The sequence below is a fragment of the Bos indicus genome, chromosome 14 (assembly GCF_029378745.1).
Source record: "Bos indicus isolate NIAB-ARS_2022 breed Sahiwal x Tharparkar chromosome 14, NIAB-ARS_B.indTharparkar_mat_pri_1.0, whole genome shotgun sequence".
NCBI classification, from domain to species: Eukaryota; Metazoa; Chordata; class Mammalia; order Artiodactyla; family Bovidae; genus Bos; species Bos indicus.
Window position 1 is genome coordinate 61,885,598 of NC_091773.1, and position 23,741 is coordinate 61,909,338.

Here is a 23,741-nt window from a genome sequence, read left to right on the forward strand (position 1 = left end):
CTTAAAAAAAAAAAAAAAATCCCTACTGCACCACACTGCAACGTGCGAACACTGGGGACATGCCCACGCGGTCACGAGCCCCTGCAACCACCCGAACACTGGGCCGAGCCGTTTTGGCCCTTAGGAACTCGCTTCCAAAAAAAGGAGCGCCGCATCCCGCGGGGGCTGAAGCTTCACCCCGGGAGGGCAGTCCCCAGGCGTAGCCTACAGAGGCCGCACAAAGCGGAGAGCTCTCGAGAAGGTAGGGGGGCGGGAAGCTCCGGGGGTGGCCCCTCTCTTTCACCCTCTTCCAGGCAGAGCAGGTTCCAAGCAGTGCAGGCGTCGCGCCAGCTTCGGGCCCGGACCGCGCTTGGCGCCGCGGCCGCCGGGCCCAGCTCCCAAAGCGCCCCGGCCCGCCTCGGGCGTGAGCGCAGGCGCCCGGGCGTCGGGGGCGCGGGCGACGCCGAGCTCTGTCCAGGTCACCTCCCTTCTCCCCCGCCCGCCCACGTCCGCGCAGCGGGCCCTCCACCGGCCGGGGAAGCGGCGGAGGGCGGGAAGTGGCCGAGGGCTGGGGGCGGGGGAGACAGGCACCTGCACCGCGGGGTCGCCCCGCCCCGCCCCCTTCGGCTCGCCCTGAGCCGGCCCCCTCTCTCTTCCGCCCGCTTCCCTCCTCTCCGCGCCGCGGCCCCGCGCCGTCCGGCTCGCGCGGCTGGCTGTGACGTCACCAAGCCCCGCCCCTCGATATAAAGCCTGGCGTTGCCGGCGCCGCCTTCCCACACTCGCTGGCTCTTCGCTGGGTTGCTGTGTGTTTCCTTTTTTCTTTTTTTTTTTTTCCTCCGCCTTCTCCGCCTCTTCTCATCCTTTCTCGCTCTCCGGCTCTGCGGTGTGACGAGGCCGAATCCTCTCCGCACCCAGCCCTCTCGCCTTTCTTCTTCCTCTGCCCGTGCCGTTGTTCCATTTCTCTCCCTCGGCCGCCGCCGCCGCTGCTGCACAGCTGGTGTCGGTGCCGCGCTTTTCCCCCCACGTCGTCCCCGCAGCCTATGGCCCAGGCCGCCTTGGGTATTTCTGCTCAAGGTAACCACATCCCTCTTTAAAAATTCCGCCGAAAAAGAGAAGACGCTTTACCCGACTCTTTGGGCCGTTATCTCACGTGAGTAGTGACCCTAGGGGCGCGGGCTGGGCCGGGGCCGGGGCGCGGGGCGCCGGGGGGTGGGTCGGCCTCGGGGAGCTGTCGGCCGCCTCAGGCTGGGCCCCGCCGACCGGCCGGCATTCCCCTGCAGCGTCCCCGCGGCCGGCCACCTCGAACATGGCGGCTGGCGGCGTGTGTGGCGGCGGCGGCCGGTGGCTCGGCGGCGGCGCGGCGGGCTGGGGCGGCTGGCGCGCCTCGGGTGGCCGCCGAGCCGAGCCCCGAGCGGCCGCGGTTGGGGCGAGGGGGCGTGTGCGTGTGTGTGTGTGTGTGGACTGGGGGGCGCGCTCGGGGGTCTCGCCGCCGCGGGGCTCGGCGTCGCCTCCCGGCGGCAGGCGGCCCCCACCCCGCTCCCGTGGTGCATTGCTGTTTCCGGGGAGGGGGCCGGGCTGCAGCCCCGAGGGGCCCTGGTGCCGCCGCCCGGCCCTGAGCGGCGCCGCGCCGCGCCTTCGTCTCGGGATCCTGGGCTGGCGGCGCGGCTGGCTGCAACCGCCGCGGCCTTAGGTTATGAATGGAGCGGGGCGGGCCCGGCGCCGGCCTCCTGTGACAGCTGCCGGGGGAGGACGGGTGCCTGAGGGTGGGGACAGCGCGGCCCTCCCCTCTCTGCCGGAGGAAAGTTGACGCCGCTAAGGGGCCTGGCGGCGGGGAAACCCGGTGTCAGGTAGCGAGCAAGAGGCCTTTGGCCCCTTCTGGAAGCCTCGGGGCTGCCGCCCCGCCCCCTGCGGCGCTGGCGATTGGGCCGAGTCGCCTTCACTCACCCCGGGCCGCCTCCTGGAGCCCAAGAATTAGTCACGATGGCTTCGTTTTCCCGTCCGCGCCACGATTCCTGGGCCGAGAGAGGGAGAGCAGTAGGCTTGGATGGCTTATCAAGTACTATTTTGGCAGTTAACGGTGGTGTTTCAGTACTTCCCTGGTTGCTCAGACGGGTCAAGAATTTGCCTTGCAATGCAGGCAACCCAGGTTCGATCCCTGGGTCGGGAAGATCCCCTGGAGAAGGAAATGGCAACCTACTCCAGTATTCTTGCCTGGAGAATCCCTATGGACAGAGGAGCCTGGCGGGCTACAGTCCTTGGGGTCGCTAAGTGTCGGACGCGATTGAGCGGCTAACAATTTCCACCAACGGTGGTGTTTTAATAGCCTTACCCAGAGTATATCTGAAACGTGTGTTTCTTAGGCTAAGCTACTGGTTCGGCAGCCTGAAAAGGTCGGGCGCACTGTTAACGGCCCCATGATATTTTAGCAGGTTTAACGGGATTTTGTGGTTGCATCGTGGACACAGTAAGATATTTTGTGTCCAGTCGTGTTTCCACCCTTCAGCCTCCAGCTTGGATGGGAACCTGAAGGCTCAAGGGAGAGAGTCGATATGTGATGAGGAAAGGTTGTTACAGATGAGCCTGGCAGAAATACGGCGAATGACTATAGGGCAGAGCCCTGCCAACCCGTTGATTTCTTTTACAAATATAGGAGAGTGCAGATACTGGTTATGAAGGCAAATAAGCCCTGAAGAGTTTAGTGGGAAAGATATAGGCTCCTGATGGTCATAGGTGGTAGTGAAAGGTACCGTAATCAAGTAATCAGTGCCGTCCCTCTTGCCACTCAGGTTTGACTTAAACATTTTCAAACATATAGAAGGAGTGAAAGAATTGTACCCTCACCTGGATTCAGTAAACGATTAACATTTTGCTTTGCTTGTAATTGCTCTATTCATTTATCAATCTTTATTCTGTGTATTTCAAAGTAAGTTGGAGACACCAGAACACTTTACCCCTCCAACTTCAGTATGCACATATCATTAGTCTAACACTGTTTAAGTATTTCTTTAAAATCGGGTAAATTTTACATAACAGCAAAATGCACATGTCTTGAATATACCCTTTGACGAGTTTTGACAAAAATACAGCTGTGTAATACAAACCTTTATCAAAGATGAGAAAAGTGCCATCAAACCCAGAAACTTCTCTTTTGCCCCTTTAAGCTCCATCCCTTACTACCCACAAAGGCATTCACTGTTCTTTTTATTAACCATAGATTAGTTATTATGGAAGTTTATTCTAGAACTTCCATATAAATGAAACTATATATTGTGTGAAAGGTTTCTTTAACTCAGAGTGTTTTTGATATTCATCCATAGTGCACTCACCAGTAAATTGTTCCTTTTAACTGCCGAATAGTAGTCCATTATATGAATACCTTGCCTTTTTTTTTTCTTTAAACAACTTTATTTTGGAATAATTACAGATTTGTGGAAAAGTTACAAAGATAATACAGTTATTACTTCATACTTCTCACCTAGTTTACCTTATAAGAGGTGGTACCTTTGTCAAAATTAAGAAACTGACTTTGATACATTCAGTTCAGTTCAGTTGGCCACTCCTGTCCGACACTTTGCGACCTCATGGACTGCAGCATGCCAGGCCTCCCTGTCCATCACCAACTCCAGGAGTTTACCCAAACTCATGTCCATTGAGTCGGTAATGCCATCCTCTGTCGTCCCCTTCTCCTGCCCTCAATCTTTGCCAGCATCAGGGTCTTTTCAAATGAGTCAGCTCTTCACATCATGTGGCCAAAGTATTGGAGTTTCAGTATCAGTCCTTCCAGTGAACACTCAGAACTGATCTCCTTTAGGATGGACTGGTTGGATCTCCTTGCAGTCCAAGGGACTCCCAAGAGTCTTCTCCAACACCACAGTTCAAAAGCATCAATTCTTTGGTGCTCAGCTTTATTTATAGTCCAACTCTCACATCCATACAATAAGACCACTGGAAAAACCATAGCCTTGATTAGACGGACCTTTGTTGGCAAAGTAATGTCTCTGCTTTTTAATATGCTGTCTAGGTTGGTCATAACTTTCCTTCCAAGGAGTAAGCGTCTTTTGATTTCATGGCTGCAGTCACCATCTGCAGTGATTTTGGAGCCCCCCAAAATAAAGTCTGACGCTGTTTCCACTGTTTCCCCATCTATTTGCCATGAAGTGACGGGACCAGATGCCTACCACCTAAACTCGAGATTTTCTTAGGATTTCACCAGTTTTTAGTGTCCTTTCTGTGTAGAGGCCAATCTCAGGTGCCACATTGCATTTAGTTGTCATGTCTTTGACAGTCTAGAGAAGTACCAGCCAAATATCCAATAAAATGTCCCCCATTTGAATTTGTTTGATAATTTTTCTCATGATTAGTCTGGGGTTTTGGAGTTTTGGAAAGAATACCAAAGTCATTGATAAAGGCAGTGTAAGGTGAGACATACTGATAACTGGGGATACTAAGTTTCTGGGTAGTTACTGTCAAAGTGATGGGAGGTTTTTAGTGCTTTTTATTGGTCACCTGCTGACTCAGTTAACTCTAGTTCTTTCTGTGCTATTTGCCAAGATAGTGTAGCAAGGGACATTCTCTTCAATCAGCTAAGAGATTTGATTGCAGTGTTGTACATGATCCAACTGATATAAACACCACTCTAAATGAGAAGAATTTAGCGTTCCCTGTGTCTTCTCCATGCCCCCACTCATATTTTTATTTAACCTCCTCTTATGGTTGGTTAATCTTGACTGTACAAATGAGCATTCTGTTTATCCTGTAAATAAATGACCCTGTGCCCCCTTTATTTATATTAAAATGTGCCTTTGGAAATTCAGAGCCTTCATTTCCTACTAGTGTCTTTTCTGTTAGATGGAAATGTTTTAGAGATACTACTGAAGAACATTCATGAATTTCTGAAGTTTAATGTCATTAACATTTCACAGCACTGCTCTTCAGTTGTGCTGAGCAACAACTGATATATAGGGGGAGGGAATATCTCACCTAGGATAATTATCCTGTTCCAAAGAATAGTTGAGAATAAACTCTGTCTCCAGTGGCTATGGCTTTTAATTTACTTAAATTACGTTGGTTTGGGGAGAATTGGAACCTTTGTTTTGGAGTATTTAGTTGGAATCTAATGTGATGTTAATAATCACTGTCACATGTTGATAGGATTCTTTTCTAATTATCCGTAAGTGTCATTGAGTATGTGATCAGGATACCCCTAGTAGATTGGAAGAACATTTTACTTCCCCTAAGGGTGCCTCTATCCTGGTTGAGATATGAGATATGCTGAAGATGTGTCTAGAGTGCTTCTGGAATCTTGGATTCTTATGATTCCTACGTTTCATCATTTTTCTGGTTTCATTCTTACTCCCTATCTTCTAGAAATACTGTCAGGTTATATTACTTTAAAATAGCAATGACTGAAGTACAAGTAGAAGTGTAGGTTTAGTTGTTTAGGTTAGAAGTGATAAGTCTGTTCAGTCAAATCTTAATAGGTAAAAACCATTTCTAAAACTTAATTATCATTTTGTAGAGGGCCAAGCATGTTTACATTCATATGTTGTTCCTAGTGATAGTAGAGTGACTTAGATGTAGAAGGTTAGGAATGAGAAGGAGGTAAACATCTGTTACTTGTCAGATATGTAAGGCAGGTCTCAAAAGTTATTTCACAGGTACACATAGTATATTAGCTAAGTCACAAAAAATGTTTTTCTTTTTAATATGTAGTAGGATTTTATACTTAAGCAAAGAAAAACTTGGAATTTGTAAAGGAAAGGTTCTGGTTAGTTTCAGATTATTAGATACACATAAAATCTTGCATACATGTTAGGTTAGTGAGAGCACTTGTACATTTAAAAATTTTAGGCCACTTACAAATATGGGTTTTGGAGTAAGTAAAAGCAAAACTGAAATTGGGTGAAGCCTGGAAACTGAGTGAGGTAGATAGAGCAACTTGTAAGGTGACCATGGTCTCAAATTCAGTTTTGTATTCCTGCAGCTTGGAAATGCTTACTGTATAAAAACAGCATTTGATACTATGATAAACCCTTTGAAAACCTCATTTTGTGTAATGTGCTTTAATGAAACACTTCAAACTGAAACTTTTTCCTGAACTTAATCTTTACATCAACTTAACCTTCTTGAAGCACAACCTAGCATTTTTTAACATATGACTTATATATTTTTATTTTCTTTAGGGCGAACTTTCTGACCAAGTATACAACTACCCAGAGGGCCTAGGAGAAGTGCTGTATAGAGAACAGTTCGACTTCAACGCTGAGCCACCTTGGGAACCTAGCTGATGATAGGGGGGTTCCATCTCCTAACTTGTCCATGTAAGTATTTTCACATCTGTGCAGAGGGTGAGGGAGGGTCTTATAGAAGTAAAGGAGAGTTGTTGTTCAGTCTTTTCAGAACTCTAAATTGTGTTTACCACTTACTCCCTCCCCAACTATTTTTGGGCCATACATTGCAGCTTGCGCCGTATCAGTTCCCCTGACAAGGGGTTGAACCCAGGCCACGCCAGTGAGAAAGCCTGGAATCATAACCACTAGGCTACCAAGGAACTTCCCTACTTACCCATATAGTTGATTCAGTTGTGCACATTATTACTATATTTAAGTATATACTGCAGGCTAAATTTCAATTAAATCTTATTAGTCCAGATTTTAATATAAGTTGGAGAGATGGTTTTTTATTTTTTTAATTAAATGTGGGTGGTAACTTATCACACCATTCAACCATTTAATTTGGTAGATTCAAGTATTTGGGCTTAAGTCAGAAAAGAAAGTTTATTTTTAAATATAGTAAAAGATTCTACTCTCCATTCTACTCACCAGAGCACTGGCCTAAAGCATTGCATTTAAGAGATGAATCTTAATTCTTGTTTTCTGGTTATGAGCTTCTTGCCAGATACAATGTGATTTCTAGAGTTGATATTCTTTTTCACAAAATGACTGTATGCTACTCATCTGGTGGAAAAACTGGTTGTTTTCAAAGGTCTTACTGAGAGGTGATGATGCATGCTTAGCTCCCAGCATATTGCCTTACCAAGAGATTTTTAAGAATAGTTTTTGACTTTGCTTACTTGATTTTCTGTGTGTGGATTTAACTTTGAATTAAACCTCGGTGCAGAATGCAGTTTCATAGTAAAGTGTTTGAATGTGTGCTGCTAAATTTGTGTGGGTCATTAATTAAAATTGTTTTATTATTTGTAGATTTTTTTAGCTGTTGAAATTTGGGTTTAGGTGTTGAGATTTGGGTGTTTTTAAATGGGCTAGAGAACCTAGAGGGAGTAACACAAGAAAATTTCAAGAAAGAGATCTAATTGGATAGAGTATGTTAAAGGAAACCTTTTCAACACATTTACTGTTAACCTCAAATTACAATTTTAGATTTTTTTTTTTAAGTCTTATACAGAGAGAAAAATGATTTCTGAAAAGTTCTACTGATTTAAAATCCAGATTGGGGGGTTTCCCATACTGATCTTCTAGCTGTGTGAATTTGAGCAAACTGCTTATTTTTTAAATCACAGCTGAGAAAATCAAACTAGAACAGTTCCTTTAACCCTAAATAGGTTGATTTCTCTTTCTTTGAGTATTTTAATCATGCTTTGTTAATGCAGTCTCGTCTTTGGAACATTAGCATAACCTAGAATAGAACTGCAGACACTGGATTCCACCCAGACCTGAATCAGAAATATGCATTTTAACCAGGTGGCTTGTATGCATATTAAAAAGTATAGTTGTCACCAATTCAGTGCCAAGCCAGTTAGTTCTTACATTTTATTAGTCATCTATTCTACTTCCAGCATATCTGATATTTTCTCCTAAGTTGGCTTGAAGATTTAAAACTTTTTTGGGTGGGATATACTTGATTCCATAGTCAGAAGTAGATTCTAAAGTGGAAATTTCATAGCAAATTTCTTGTTTTAAGCAAGACCATATTAAAGGATGACTTCTTTTATTTCAAGTCTCTCTTAATGAAAACTTAACTTTGCATTATATGTCATATTTCTAGTGGTATTTCCTCTTAGACTTGAAAAACCAATATCATTGAGCTCATACATTGATAAATGATTCAGCTTAAGGAAAAGTCTGTAGGGTAATTAATACTGTAGAATTCAGAAAGTTATAATTTCCTGCCTTTTTATATGTGGAGGTGTTGTGGTTATAGGCACAGATAGAAAATGCTAACAGTATTCATTCTGCAGGTTCTGGCAGCCAGAGTGACTGGCTTATTCATTCTGCCCAGGTACAGTATATATTAAGTGAAACTTTTAACTCATAGTACTTTGCTACAGCCACTATCTCTTAATCATACAATTCTAAAATCAAAAGGTTAAAAAAAAAATTTATAGCTTCCTTGATATGACCTAACCTGATTTGGGAACAAAAAGTTGACCTGAATCTGAGCTGAATTTGAAGCTATTTTTATTTTGACTTATCCCATTTAGTGCTAATATTCCTGAATTTTGCTGCAGAAGTATTCTGATAAGCATGTTGACTCGTAGCCTCATGGAGACTGTTAAATAATATATTAAAAGTATATAGATTAAATTGCTATTCTAAAATCTGAGAAATTTTGAAGTCAGAAAGTTGTCTATCCCCAAAGGTTTCTTGACTAGAATTAGTAAAGATGGCAAGAGAAATTTTACATTCCAGAAATGTCCTTAGATATCAATAGCAGTTTTGAGGTGCTAGACATTGAAATCCTGAGATGTCTCCTGTGGAGCAACAATATTATTTGAAAAATTTTAAGTCATTCAAAAGACTTAACACACTGGCCTTTGTGGAAAACAGTTGGCACATAGCACTGCAAAGTGTATAGTTAAATAAGCTCTATTTGAACTGCATTTTACTCCCAATCAGAGAAGGAAATGGCACCCCACTCCAGTACTCTTGCCTGGAAAATCCCATGGACGGAGGAGCCTGGTAGGCTACAGTCCATGGGGTCTCGAAGAGTCGGACACGACTGAGCAACTTCACTTTCACTTCACTTTCATCCATTGGAGAAGGAAATGGCAACCCACTCCAGTGTTCTTGCCTGGAGAATCCCAGGGACAGAGGAGCCTGGTGGGCTGCCGTATATGGGGTCGCAGAGTCGGACACGACTGAAGCAACTTAGCAGCAGCAGCACATACTCCCAATATTCCAATAGGATTTCTTTGCAGGTGGTCTAAGCTCTAGGATTGACTTTTAGAGTTAGGTTTTCAAATCAGGTTTTCAAATCAAGTCATCTGAATTTTTAGATAGTAATTAAGTATCTAGAAACTTTATAAATTGCTTACATAGTAAAGTGTTTTTTTGAATAGTGTGTGGTGGTATGTGTGAGCACTGTAAAGATATCTTAATGCTTAACTAATATCTCTGATTAATGAAGGGCTCAAATTGTAGAAAAACTTTGTGGGGTGCCTTTTAAATTTCTTAGACTCTATGCTGCAGTAGTTTTTCAGTGGGCTAGATTTTTCAAGTTATTTTAACTAGAGCTCTGATTATGATTAATAGATTAGCCCAGTGCAAAAATTCTAAAGACTATTTCAGAAAACCAAATTCTCCTAACCAGCAGCTTCTATTAGCAGATCTAATGACGAAGTCAGATAAATTATTAGTATATTCCTTTTAATGTTTTGTTCCTGTTGATAAGAATGGAAAAGGGATTTGATTAATTGACTTATCTAGATGGAGCTTTCTGTTTGTTAATATCTGCCTGCTTTATTTAAAGGGGCTGCCTTACCTAAATTGAAGTTATTTTAAGTAGGGACATAAAATGCTCTTTATGAATTTACTGTGTAGAGCTGTTCCTTTGTGTTTTACTGTTGTCAGTAGGAAGGGCAGGTTTTTGGCTCTTTATGGAGAATAGATAGGGTAATTTAAAGATTCTGTGATGCAAGTCAATTCAGAATCTTTATTAATGATTGTTGATAGTCATCAACAATCACAGTGATGAATAAAGCTATCATTGAAACACACTAGTTTAGGGACTAGTTTTTAAAGTAAGTGTATCCCCTTGGCATGCAAACAGCAGTATTCAGTGGTATCTTATTGCCTGTGTAAAGTAGTGCCCCCAAAAAAGCATTCTGTATAAGCCCAGTGGGAATAATAGCCTGTTACTGGATAAAACAGGGTTTGGGGGACATGGTACTCTTTCTTTAGGCAAATTTAGACTTTCCTGGGAGGGCCAAATAGAGCAGCAGGCAGTGTAGACCATTCTTAAAAGGGAATAAAAGGTTCTTGCATTTATTACAGAAGATAGTTGAGCTGAGAAAATTAAAGTCACTACCAATCTGTGTATTCCATTACATTCTCTTTAGTCTTAATTTCAGAGTTTTTGAGTTTGGGGTTCTTTGCCCTGAAAAAAAGCATTTTGAGATACTTAATTCTTCTGATTAGGAGTAAATAAGATATTGTTACTGTAAACTGTGTCTTATAAACTATAAAATCTAGGTAAATTGTAGGCTGCTTTTAGGCTGGCCAATTGTTCAGACCAGCATAAGGAGCTGTTGCAAGTGAAATGCTCTCACCTACTAGAAAACACAGATCCTTTTGTCCTTCACCTCCATTCCAGGGTCATCTGTGCACACTTAATTAAGCAATTTGTCACAAGCTAACTGAAACAGCGATTTGGCCATCCTTTTTTTCTAATCCAGTGAATAATGTGAAGAACATTGTGGCATGAATAGAAAATACTTGTACAGCATGCTGAGTTTCGAAGGATTAGGCCGATGATGTTCAGTCTGCCCAAACCATACCCAGCCACCACAAGGTCTTCAGTGCCTGTATCTGAGTGACTTGTAGCAGGACCCAAGATGATAAACTCTTCCGGAATGCTCTGCTCTAAACTTTTCCCACCTTTATTATCTTATGTAAGCATGCATTTCATTTCTCTAGGATTTACTTGGTGTGAAGTTTTGACTTTTTTTCCTTTATTGTCTAGTTTTGTAAACTTGTGAATTGAAATCAGTTGTTCAGATGCTCGATGCATTTGAGTGCTTGGGAACTATATATGACTAATGGCTATTGTTTTGGATGGTGACAGATCATCACAGAAAATTCTATTGGACAGCATCATTGAGTAGTATTAGTTGTATTAATCTTAAAATATCTATTAGTAAGAATCATAGGAATTACACACTCTCATCTTTCTCCTTAGATTTGTCTAGTAAAAAGCTATTCCTCAACTGTAGAGGCTTTTCAGTCTCATATTCTTGTTGAAGAATTCTTGCATTGCCTAGCATGTTCTTAAAATCAAGCTCCCTGCTGCCTTCATGTGCTCATCAGACTGAAATTAATATTAGGCTTACATTAAATATATGACTATGGGTTATTGTTTGGCTACACTTTTCTTGCGAGACCTTTGTTCCCTAACCAAGGATCGAACCCATGGCCTCTGCAGTAGAAACAGTTTTAAACACTGCACTGCCAGGAAATTCCCTATCTCTTGTTTTGTATTACAAAGATCCTTCAGTGCCAGTTTGTAAAGAGCTGCTAAATTAGTATATCTTAGCAAATCATCTGGGTTCAGTATGATTGCCATGTGATATTTGACATGACCAAAAGCAGGATGGGATGTCCTAGTATGTTCAACATGGCTACTGATAGCAAACTAAAACTCAAAGTGAGATTTGCTATCCTAAGTTCTGGAAGAGCTCCTATAGGTCAGTAAGAAAAAGGCGAAGAAAAGAAAAAGACATCCCCCCACCCCCACCCCACACACAAATAGGAAAATGAACAAAAGGCTTAAAAACAGTTTTTCTGTAACAGACTAGCAGTTTCACTCCCAGGTACGTGGCCCTAGACTGCAGCACCTAGACTGATGCTCCCTAAACTCCCAGTCGGTAACATAGACTCTTGTTGCAGAATGTCAGGTGGCACACTTCTTGGCTGTTAATTTGTGGACCAGCTAGTTTGCAGGTAACATTTTTTTTTTTTAAATATTTATTTTGTTGTGCCGAGTCTTAGTTGTGCCAGTTGCAGCATGTGTCTAGTTCCCTGACCGTGGATTGAACTTGGATGCTCTGCATTGGGAGCACAGACTCTTAACCACTGGATCACCAGAGAAGTCCTATGGACTGTAATTTGAGTAACGCTCCTCTTGGGTACATAAATAATCGCAAGAGATTATATGGTGTTTAGGGCTTCCCTGGTAAAGCGTCTGCCTACAATGCGGGACACCCGGCTTTAATCCCTGGGACGGGAAGATCTCCTGGAGAAGGAAATGGCAACCCACTCCAGTACTCTTGCCTGGAAAATCCTGTGGACGGAGGGGCCTGGTAGGCTACAGTCCGTGGAGTCGCAGAGAGTCAGACCCAACTGAGCTACTTTACGTATGGTGTTTATAGACAATATAGCCCATAGGTCCTGTTGTACATCTATAAAGAATAGTGCACAGCAGTGAAAATTAACAGACTCCAGTCCTGTCTGTCTGTGTGAAGGAATTGAAACTTCAAGTTGAGCAAAAGAAGTTATAGTAGGAAAACAGTGATTCCATTCATGGTTCAAAACCAATAAAGCCAATGTTTTATGGGCATATAGGGGAATAAAAAGATTAAATAACAGGGGAATGATGATTAGAAAAGTCTGAACATGTTTATTCTATAGGAGATGAGGGGATACAACCACAACTGCCCAGTAATGATGTACAGGGGCTTCTAAGGTATTCAGTCCTCTGCCTGGTGTGTAGTGCAGTAATTGTAATGTACATGTGCTTTGTATAATAAAAATAAGTTTTCCTCTGGGTGAGGTGGCAGTGAGATCTGCCCTTGGGTATTCAAAACAGTAGTTCAGTGCATTTGTTTAAAGGGAATTTCCCCGTGCTGCAGCAGGAAAACTAGAAAGCTCGGAATTAAAATGATTATGTATTTGGTGCTGTTCATGTTGCATTACAATAGTTATTTGCAGTGTTACTACATTTTAATTACCGTAAGGATTTACATAGTTTACTTCCATGCAGGTACACACTTGCTCTAGAAAAAAATTTAGTCTTCACATCAAATAGTGAAGACACTTTTTTTTATTAAGGGAGCCTAATCTTGTCAATCACTTGCAATAGTATATTGCTGTGAAATTCTTTTCTCATTAAGATGTATTATAGAATTTAATGGGAAGCATTTTGCATTGAGCAGCCTTTACCTGAGCATTTCAAACTTAGCCTGTTGGGCTAATTTCCTTTAGGATTTGTGTGTCACCTCCCCCTTTATCTACCTCCTGTTCATTCTTGTTCTTGTCTTCTGGGTTTTGTTTTTTTTTTTTTTTTTAAGTAATTCTTCAGCAGTCACCTTAGTGTTCTTACTCTAAAGTTTTTTTCATCCTTATCACCTGAAAAACTGAAGGGTATTTATTGTCATTACTGGCTTTCCTCTTTAACTGTCAATGAAAGCAACCCCTGTCTTGATATCTTAAGTACTCAAAATAGGCTGTTACTATCCATCACTTTTTTTTTAAATCCATCACTTATTTTTGATCCAGCATGGAAAATTTTTATATGGGCTTATGATCACACAGATTTATTGGCACTTCTCACCTACCAGTTCTGGTGTGTGGCTTCCTGGAGCTCCTTCCTGGAGGCCTGCTCCAGATCTCATGTTTTTAGTGCCAATGTCATCCTTCTGCTCTTGTGACCAGTTATTTCTAAAGGTATGCTGTGTGATAAGTAACATTTTTTTGTGGGATGTAGAAGGCAAAGGTGATTTTTGACAGCTTTTTTTTTTTTTTTGCAAGAGAGATCTTAGTTTCCTGACTAGGGTTGGAACCTACACTCCCTGCAGTGAAAGTGTGGAGTCTCAACCAGTGGACTACCAGGGAAGTCCTGCATTGTGTCTAGTATTAAAGCTGTGAGCTGAGTGCTAAGTCATCAAATGCCTATGCAAAAAATAATTAAAAAGGTAGAAATAGCCTTAGGCTTCTCCAGGGTAATAGTAGTAGTGTAAATTTCAAAATATCTTACATTCTCATTTTTAATGAGTAAAACTCCTTTTAGAAAACTGGTGATGTGTTAAGGTTGGGTTTCCTGCTTAGATGTCTCTGAAACAGTACTCTCAACTTTTCAGCTCTCCCTGTTCTACTTCCAGGGAGGTCTTCACTTCAGAAATCCGAGACTCATATTCATCCAGCTTGGTGTCAAGTGGGCTGTTGCTGCCAGAATTATCTTGTGATTATTTGAGAGATGTATCAGTTTCTTCTGAAGTACCATCAACTGTAGAAGCCTTTGTAGCAGGTGTGTAACAAAGCAGGTGCCCAGCTGCTGCAGCCACTCCTGTTGGAGTTTCCCTCTCCATGACATGAGGAGTCATGAAGGCTCTAGGGAGCAGTGTGGTTCTTGGGAGCCTTTTCTTTCCTTGGCAGCTCTTTGCCTAAAAAATGTATTATCAAAAAACACCAATATAAAGGTGTAAATAAGGACTGTTAAACACTTTTTTCTTCCCAGCTATGATGTCCAAGAGGAAATTACTTATTATAAATGTAGTATTGTGATTGCAGCAGTTGTATTGGTGTAAAATAAGCTGAGCTTTCTTTCACCATATATTAAGATGTTTGCTTGTCAAAATAGCCTAAAGGCTGTTGTGAGTAGAGAGCACGTTCTAGAGTCTGTTGATAATAATAAATTTGGGAGCGTCTATTAAAAATGGATTTGCTATTAAGTTACAAAGCATTTTAAGGAGAACCTAAGATTTAAATGGAGTAGATTTCCTAAAGTTTAATGTGAAAATAAATCAATGTCCAGCAACACTAGGCTGTAGTATATAGTGGTCTATAACATGCTAAAATGAGTAAATCAGTTCTATTTCTGATTTATACAGCATTTTAAAAAATGGCACAGTAAGTTGTGTTGGATCAAGGTGAAGGAGTTTGGTATCACTTGGGTTTGAGTCTGCTGCTTTTTTTTTTTTTTTTGGACCTTGCACCTGGCTTGGAGGATCAAACCGAGGCCCCCTGCAGTGGAAACACAGAGTCCTAACCACTGGGTCCTCAGGAAAGTCCTTAAGTCTGCACTCTTAACAGAGAGATTCCTATAAATTCCCTGTTTTGTAGATTAACTTGGCCGATCTGGCATAGAGTAAACTCTGCTCACCCCCAGCACATACAGACTTATTTTCATTCTAACTCCCTAGAACATGCTGTGTCAGATTTTTGGTTTAATGTTATCACCAAGTAACTATATGCCTCTTGAAAATATTTCAGTCAAATATTTCTTTACTTCAGTGTCTTGTAAAGCAGAAATGTAGCACATAAGCCTTTTTGCAGCAGTGAACTTTAAACTATTTTTGCTTACATGTGAAGAAAATTGCAAGCATAGACTTCTGAGGGTATGATTATGAACTGCTTTTTAGGACTGCTTCAGTGAGATTGGGCATAGGAAAGACTCAAGCAAGATCAGCCTACGCTTATCCACCTACTTAAGCCTTTTCAGTTGTTGGAAATACTGGGCTTCCAAGTGAATGTTTCTTTTGAGCACAGGGTTTGTTGGCTTAAAATTTGTTAGAAACTAGCTTTCCTGAAGGTTTTTGTGTTTGGTGGATTCTTTTGAGGAAACAGTTTTTTCCGGACATAGCTTTTAGTTTTTAACTGACTTTTGCTTTTACATGTGGGTCACTTGTGTATATCAAGGTTTTGGCTCCTTTTAAGATGTGAGAGATGGACCTTTTTTTCCAACACACTATAGGGCATTCCTTGCTGTTGCCACCACAAACTTTAAGTTTCAAAACTCCCATTCTTAGAATCAGTTGTCCTTGGTCCATCTGTTTGTCAGCACCTACCATGCGCCAGGAATCTCAAGACCTTCCTAGGGAGCATCTGAGAAGATAAACCAAGATGGAGCTCCACATGTACCATCTTTTAAGGATAGATGTTATTAGATTGGTTTTAATCAACTGTTACTGCAGCGCTCAGTATAATTAAGGAAGTAAAAAATACTATGTTAACACCTGTTTTAGTGGTCTCAAGTGTGTTAGTCCCCAAATCCTTTTTGTCAGTCCTGCCAATGTGGCAAATTGTATTTTTTTGTCACAGTCCTTTTGTGAGTCAGATTGGGATTGGTAAACTAACCCTATGGTTACTTCAGAAGTGAGAGTTCTATTTCAGTGATGGGAATACAGCCACTCTACATGCACTCTTAAGTCTTTCCTTTAGAGCAAGGAGTACTTTAACATATTTTTATTTGTATTAATAGTACATTTATTTGTCAGCTGTTTTAGTTTGACCTTTACTATTTATATTTGAAATTATTGCACTTCTACAAGAGTCTGTAATGATAGCAGATGTTTGCCTGAGGTGGACAAAAGGACATGAAGAAATTTATCTTTATGATAGTGGTGATTATACTGGTATATACATTCGTCAGAATGAGGTTGTACATTATTGCATGTAAACTCTTGATAAGATTAAAAAAAGGAAAAAGTTTAGGGTTTACCTGAATTTAGGCAAGTGATATAGAAGGAACAAGGTTGTTATGTAGGAACTAGTCTTAAGAAAGGTGTGAAGACTGTAAGAAGGCATGATAGGCTGTTTTGGTACCATATATGAATATAGTGTAGAGTTTATTAACAACTGTGGGAGTTCATATGTCTGAGAAATGGTTAATTGATTTGGGGATGTCATTGTCTCTATCAAAGAGCCTGAGAGTTGTGTTGGATTTATTACACTTGGCAAAGGTTGCATTTTTTATACATTAAAGGTTTGTGGCAACCTTGTTTTTGGCAATCTGTTGGTGCCATTTTTCCAAGAGCATTATTTTTTAGTTAAGGTATGTACATTGGGGTTTTGGTGGGGTTTGTTGTTGGTTTTTTTTTGTTTGTTTTTTTTTTTGCACACTTGATAGACTATAGAATAGTATAAACGGAACTTCTATATGAATGGGGAAACCAAAACATTTATGTGACTTGCTTTAATGATATACTCACTTTATTATAATGGTCTGGAACCAAACCTGCAGTTTCTCCAAGATATGCCTGTAATTTTGTCATCAGCATCTCCCAAGCTAGCCTGATTTTTCTGTGCCTCAATAAAATGGAATAATACTGTCATAGTGGTTTTTGAGGGTTAAGAGAATATTGTACAAAGTTTTTGGCACACTGCTATAAAAAATGTTTGCTTTTAGATTAAGCTAGTTTAGCAGGCAGTGAGATTTGACTGAATCTGTAGATTATATAGTTTGAAAATAGTTTGAAAAAGTCCTTAGGAGAACCCTGGTTCGATCCCTGGGTTGGGAAGATCCCGTGGAGAAGGGAATGGCTACCCATTCCAGTATTCTGGCCTGAAAATCCCATGGACTGTATAGATGGTCACAAAGAGTTGGACACTACTAAGCAACTTTCACTCACATAACCATAACCTTACTTAATCTACAAAAATTTGTGAAGAATGTGGGCATTCAGCAGATAAGACTGGGATGAATGGACCTGATGTTTTTGTGACTATTTAGGATCATAATGTCGGAGGAAAATTAGCCTGTTCAGTCATTCAGTTGTGTCCAACTCTTTGCGACCCCATGGACTGCAGCATACCAGGCCTCCCTGTCCATCACCAACTCCCTGAGTTTACTCAAACTCATGTCCATTGAGTCGGTGATGCCATCCAACCATCTCTAGCTGAAGGAAATTGAGGTTCTTCTTGTCCTGACTTTAAAAACTAGAACTTTACTTGGTAGCAGTTGCCTGTGATGGTCCATAGTTGATAAGGTTCCCAGGTAAATACTGCGTAGAGAGTAGAAACTCCTTAGGAATCTGATGAGCTGAAACACTAGGCTAAAGATCTTGATTAAGTATTTTTCATTATTAATAGGATAAGTGATCTTTTTTAATGTGTAACCTTTATCGTTCTGTTTGCATTAGTGCAGTTGAATATCCCCCTAAAATTGATGTTCTGATTGGTCTTACATTGCTTAAAATAAACATGTATCCTCAAGCCTAAATGTCTACTTTATGGGCACAGATTTAAATCATTTCTGGTATAACAATTTTAAGATTTTCTCAGTAAACTGAATATAGTTGACTCCTTGGAAATACAGCTGTTGCTGTTTTTAAAATATTGTGTGTATTTCATGAAAATGACTAATGCTGTGGCTTATTGACGAATTGTTTTGGTGCAACCAAAAAGCTGATACTTTTGAGAACCATTGAAATGAAGTATATTTTTAGGACAAGGGCCTCCACTTGAGGTGAACTCTGGCATAGAGCATGGGGAGGGGAAGAGAAAGGGGGTAATCAAAGAGGCAGGAAAAGCTGTGTATGTTGCCAGGATCTGGTCTAAGTCCATTAAAATTAATGTGGCACCCAGAAATCAGTCCCAGACAAGGAGCGACGACAGCATCTGTCTCGAGAACTTGTTAGGTTTATAGACTTTATGTTAAAAGAAATCTTTGCCTAAAGTAACCTTGTATGTGTGTGTGTGTCAGTCACTCAGTCGTGTCTGACTCTCTGCGACCCCATGAACTGCAGCCTGCCAGGCTCCTCTATCCATGGAATTCTCCATGCAAGAGTTATGGAGTGGATGCCATTTCCTTCTCTGGGGGATAAGGACCAGTAAGTTCAGCAAAGAAGATAGACTTAGGCATGGGCTGCTCCAGAGGTGATGTGGGGAAAGAGGGAAACTTTATTTGGGGAAGAGTTGGATTCAGTATGATGCCTTTTTAAAAATCAGAGTTCTTAGTAAATAAATGTTCATGATGTATATATAGGTCCCTAACTTATACCTAGTTTCAAATTGCCGTGACATTCTTGGATTTCTGGCAGTTAGCTCTTTCAAGTCAGTACTTAAACAAGTGATTGTAATTTTTTTTTTTAACAACAGTTTTTTGAAGTAGTTGACCTTGGATTGCACAGCTATTAAATGACAAAGCCAGGACTAGGTTTTCTGACTTATGTTCCAGAAACATTTTCACCAAATAAGCTTACCTCAAAGAGACTTAATTGTTAACTTGATTGAACTAGTTCTGTTGTAGCTTGTGGTGTGGGATCCAGATCAGAGCTACAGATGTCCTCCTGAAGTCAGCCTCCACTTTTACCCATTCCTGTTGCTTACACATCACCTACTCTAGAATTTTACTTAGAAGACGTTTATCTGCAGTTACCTGGTATCACACTGGTTACGTGACTGGCAGTGTATTGAAGTTCAGACTGTTTTGATTGCTTGGCTGCAGATATTTATTTCGCTAGCTTTCTTTACTTAAAATGAGTAAAGTTGTTTGTGTTATATGGGAGAACCACAAACAAGATGAATAAAAAGACTGGCTCTGCAACTCTATGTAAATAAGGTGATGGTGTTGATTTGTAACATTCTGCATGTTTCAGCTACCTTCCCAAGAAACTGTCATGTTAAGCTTGTCTTTTTATGTATAAATTCACATTTGCTTTAAAATGGGCACTAAGGAAAGGATTTTGGTGATCTAGGGTTTCTGAAAATGGTAAGTGATTACCCAGATTCTTCACTAAATTAGGTTCCTCTTATTAGCACACTCCAACTGACAGCTCATATATTAGGTTTAACTAATGAAATAATACAGACTTTGAAATAACTTCTATTTTGACAGTTTGTTGCATATTCTAAGGACCCAGACGTAAGGCTTGGTGGCCCGTCTCTTGTTTTTCCTGGTTTATGACTTTCGGCTTTGTGGAATACGGCTGAGATGAAAGGATTTATTGACGATGCAAACTACTCCGTTGGCCTGTTGGATGAAGGAACAAACCTTGGAAATGTTATTGATAACTATGTTTATGAACATACCCTGGTAAGTGTGTCATATTGGATTTCTTAAAATACAGTGTTTATAATAATTTCTGAAATATGAAGCATCATTACTGCTACTTAAGATCATTTTTGTTTTGTACTTACTGATACAGTAATTTTTGTTTATTGCTTTACGGAAAGAATTTGTTTTTGTTGGAGCTAATTTCCTATATTCCCCAAATTTGAAGAAGTTTCCAGGTTAGTGATGTTCAGTAGCAGGATACCCAAAAAGCTTTCTCTTGACCTCTACAGGTATGTTTAAGTCTTCTCTCACACCAGCAAAATCCTGCTGCTCTCTTCTGTCATCGGAATTCTTTTTTGGGGGGTGAGGAAGAATGACACTTGTCCTACCATTCAGTCTATTCTGTAGCCTCTCATGTCACTAGTCTTAGTCAATTGTACATTTCCTGGGTCAGAACATTAGGGTGGCAGCCTGTCTTTGGTCAGTATATTCTAATAATGTGGATTATAGAAAACAGTAATATTTTCATGACATTTCAAATAATATCTGAATGTTGTATGTTTTAAATAAAGATTATTTTGTCTGCCATCTAACATTGGGTAATTTATTCTCTGGATGGTATGTGTAGTCATCTCTCTACCTCCAGGGTAGCTCCAGCTTCAGAATCAATCATGATCTTTTCCCAGATCATAATTAAAATCAGTTTACTTTTTCTTTCTTTCTTTCTACGGCTTGTGGGATCTGAGTTCCCTGACCCAGGGATTGGACCCCAGGCCATGGCAGTGAAAACTGAGTCCTAAACACTGGACTTGGATTTATCTGGCATTTAGTGTACTTCCGTATTTTTAAATTTAGTTTTGTCACCTCTACAAATACTACCAACTTACCTCCTTAAAAATTGATTTCTTTTGTTCCCTTTTACTGTCTTTAACTGCAGTTCATGTTGGGGATACAGCTTTTTGTTTAGCATTCCTCATTCTACTCACCTTTTTAGGGAATTAGATCCTGTACTGTTAAAGTAGGTTTAAACAATTAAGGAATGCATGGAACGATATAAGTAATCTCCTTCCCTTCCACTCACCAGAAGTAAAATTGGAACAGTTCGGAAGTAGAAAGTCACTCTAATTGACACTGTTTTTTTTTATTTTTTTAATCTAAAAGAATATTTTCTATGTCAGCATAGCACAGCAAACAGTCAAGTTTAAAAAGAAACAAGCCTTAAATGTGATGGTATGTTAGTATTTATCTTGGCTCATTTGTGGAGGAAAAGGGGAGTTCTTTCCTACTTAACAATACTCTGTTTTCAGTGGTTCTTATGTTTCTTTTTTCATAACTATAATAGACAGGGAAAAATGCATTTTTTGTGGGAGATCTTGGAAAGATTGTGAAGAAGCACAGCCAATGGCAGAACATAGTGGCTCAGATAAAGCCGTTCTATACGGTGAAGTGCAACTCCACTCCAGCTGTGCTTGAGATTTTGGCAGCTCTTGGAACTGGATTTGCTTGTTCTAGTAAAGTAAGTCATTTTCATTACTTTGTTATTGAACTGCAACATTTTAAAATTGACCGTGTTTGGTGGGGCTTCCCTATTGGCTCAGTGGCAGAGAAATCCACCTGCCAATGCGGGAGACTTGGGGTCAATCCCTAGGTTGGAAAGATACCCTGGAGAAGGAAATGGCAACCTGTTCCGGTATTCTTGTCTGGGAAGTTCCGTGGACAGAGGAGCCTGTTGCAGAGTCAGACATGACTTAGCAACTAAAAACAACATTTGGTCACCAGTAGCAGTAGGAGAATTGGAGGAGGAAATGGCAGCCCACTCCAGTGTTCTTGCCTGGAGAATCCCAGGGACAGGGGAGCCTGGTGGGCTGCTGTCTATGGGGTCGCACAGAATCGGACACAACTGAAGCAACTTAGCAGTAGCAGCAGCAGCAGCAGTAGGAGAACAATTGCAAGGAAGTTTGACTTGTGGATGCATTTTTTAACTTGTTTAAATTTGCCATTTAATACTGGAAATTTACAAAGTTTCAAGTATACCAATGAAAGGAACATTACGGTGAGATGAGACTTTATAAGCTTTATCTTTAATCAGAAACTTTTATTTGTTCCTCATTCTTAGCCTAGAGCTAGTTTGATCAAGTTACTTCTGATGACAGCAAGATAATATCCTAAACTGGGAGATTTCTCTGATGGTAGTGACAGGCGTACCTCAGAGATGCTGTGGATTGAGTTCCAGACAACTGCAGTAGAGCGAGTCCCGTGAATTTTTTTTATTTCCCAGTTCGTATAAAAGTTATGTTTGTACTATGTTGTGGCCTATTAAGTATACAGTAGCGTTATGTCTAAAATATAATGTACATACCTCAAAAAAGAATGCTGTTGAGAAAAATGGGTGCCTGCAGACTTACTCAACACAGGGTTGCCACAAATCTTCAATTTTAAAAATGGAATTCTCTGCAGAGCACAATAAAATGAGATATGCCTGTATACCTTTTAAAAGGTTTTTAACAGAGTGTAATATAGCAAGCATTACCAGAATATGAACTGTGATATACGTAATCCTAATTTAATCTTACATAATTTGAATTTAATCAGAAAATAAAGGTATATGGCAGTGATTGAAAAGTAATAGAAAGCTTACCTTTTAGATGACACTGTTTAAAATCTGTTTTTAGACTGAAATGGCTTTAGTGCAAGAATTGGGTGTATCTCCAGAAAACATCATTTACATAAGTCCTTGCAAGCAAGTGTCTCAGATAAAGTATGCAGCAAAAGTTGGAGTTAATATCATGACATGTGACAATGAAGTTGAATTGAAGAAAATTGCACGTAACCACCCAAATGCCAAGTAAGTGTAAAAATTAGGTACAAAGGCATATTTTTTTACCTAGGATTTGGGGTTGTCTTTAGTCTGGGAAAGGGAGGGGGCATTTATATAGAGCAGTGGTTATATGTTGTAATTATTGCAACTTACTACATGGAAAATACTACTAGCATTTTTATTGGCTACTTCTGATCCTTCATGGGCAACTAGGATGAGATAAGGATATGTTGGGATATTGTGTATAATCTTTAATTCAAGGAGGAAAATCTGGTTGGTAGAATGATCAAATTAAAGCTATGGCTATATTTTCACAATTATATGAACCATTCTAGTTATTTGTCATATTAGGAACAGAATATGTTCTGCTCAGCCTTTTTCCTTTTAACTGAGGGTTTAATCTGCCCTTAGCCTCGGTTTCTTAGATGGTTGTCCTTTGTGTCAGTGTCTTAGGAAACTAGTCCTTAAGTCCCTTCTCCTCAAACAGGAAGTTTAACGTTTTTACTTGTATCCTACATGGGTCCCAAGATTATTTTGCAACTAAAAACTTTACTGTTTAAAAACAAAACTTTGGGATTTCCCTCGTGGTCCAGTGGTTAAGACTGAGCTCCCAAGGCAGGGGGCATGGGTTTAATCCCTGGTTGGGGAATATCCCACGTACCACACAGTGCAGCCAAAAAATACATAAATAAAATGTAAGTTCGCCATGCTTTAAACAAAAAACAAATTTTAAGGCAAAATAAATATTACCATGAACTGGTATATCAAGAAGATTTTATATGCCTATGCTAAAAGTATACTAGTACACAGTTTGCTTTTCAATAAGTTACTGTGTGTTATATGTTACCAAAAATGTGTATCATGTCCATATTTTCCTTATATTGATAATTTTCTTACTGACTTTAATGGTATTCTTTGAAAGGTATTCTATAGGTAGAATAATTTTGCTTTTACAAATAACAGTTTTGTATAATTGTTTTTTTAAGTGATTTGTGGTTACTCAGAGATTGCCTGACAGTCTTGATCACTTTGTCATGGTTGTCATGGTTTGGAAGGAAATACCAAATATATTTGAATCAGTAGTCTAAAAGGCTGCTGTTAAGATACGTTAAAAAAATTTTTTTTTCTTGTTAGATCTATGTGATTAATTGGAGGAATGGTTCCGAATAAGTGGTAGAAAGTTAGCTAGCTAGAACTTTTTTAGGAAGTTTGAAGCGTTTAAAGCCCTGATCGTTTTTACTGAAAGACAGTAATGGCATTGCTATTCAATTTAGTC

The 23,741-nt window shown here is 40.4% G+C and overlaps 1 protein-coding gene across 3 annotated transcripts in view; it reads left to right on the forward strand.

Annotated features, from left to right (window-relative positions):
• Positions 1-748: 748 nt before the first annotated feature.
• AZIN1 (antizyme inhibitor 1) overlaps positions 749-23,741 on the forward strand; it is a 30,969-nt gene continuing 7,976 nt past the window's right edge. The window contains exons 1-6 of one of the 3 annotated variants that reach the window (XM_019973756.2): positions 750-1,129; positions 6,162-6,299; positions 14,033-14,178; positions 19,489-19,686; positions 20,990-21,163; positions 22,320-22,492. In XM_019973756.2, coding sequence (XP_019829315.1) covers positions 19,585-19,686; positions 20,990-21,163; positions 22,320-22,492 — 449 coding nt within the window. In that variant the 5' untranslated portion in view covers positions 750-1,129; positions 6,162-6,299; positions 14,033-14,178; positions 19,489-19,584. Of the gene's footprint in view, positions 1,130-6,161; positions 6,300-14,032; positions 14,179-19,488; positions 19,687-20,989; positions 21,164-22,319; positions 22,493-23,741 lie in introns of all 3 variants that reach the window. The other 2 variants (XM_019973757.2, XM_019973753.2) reach the window with 2 other exon arrangements.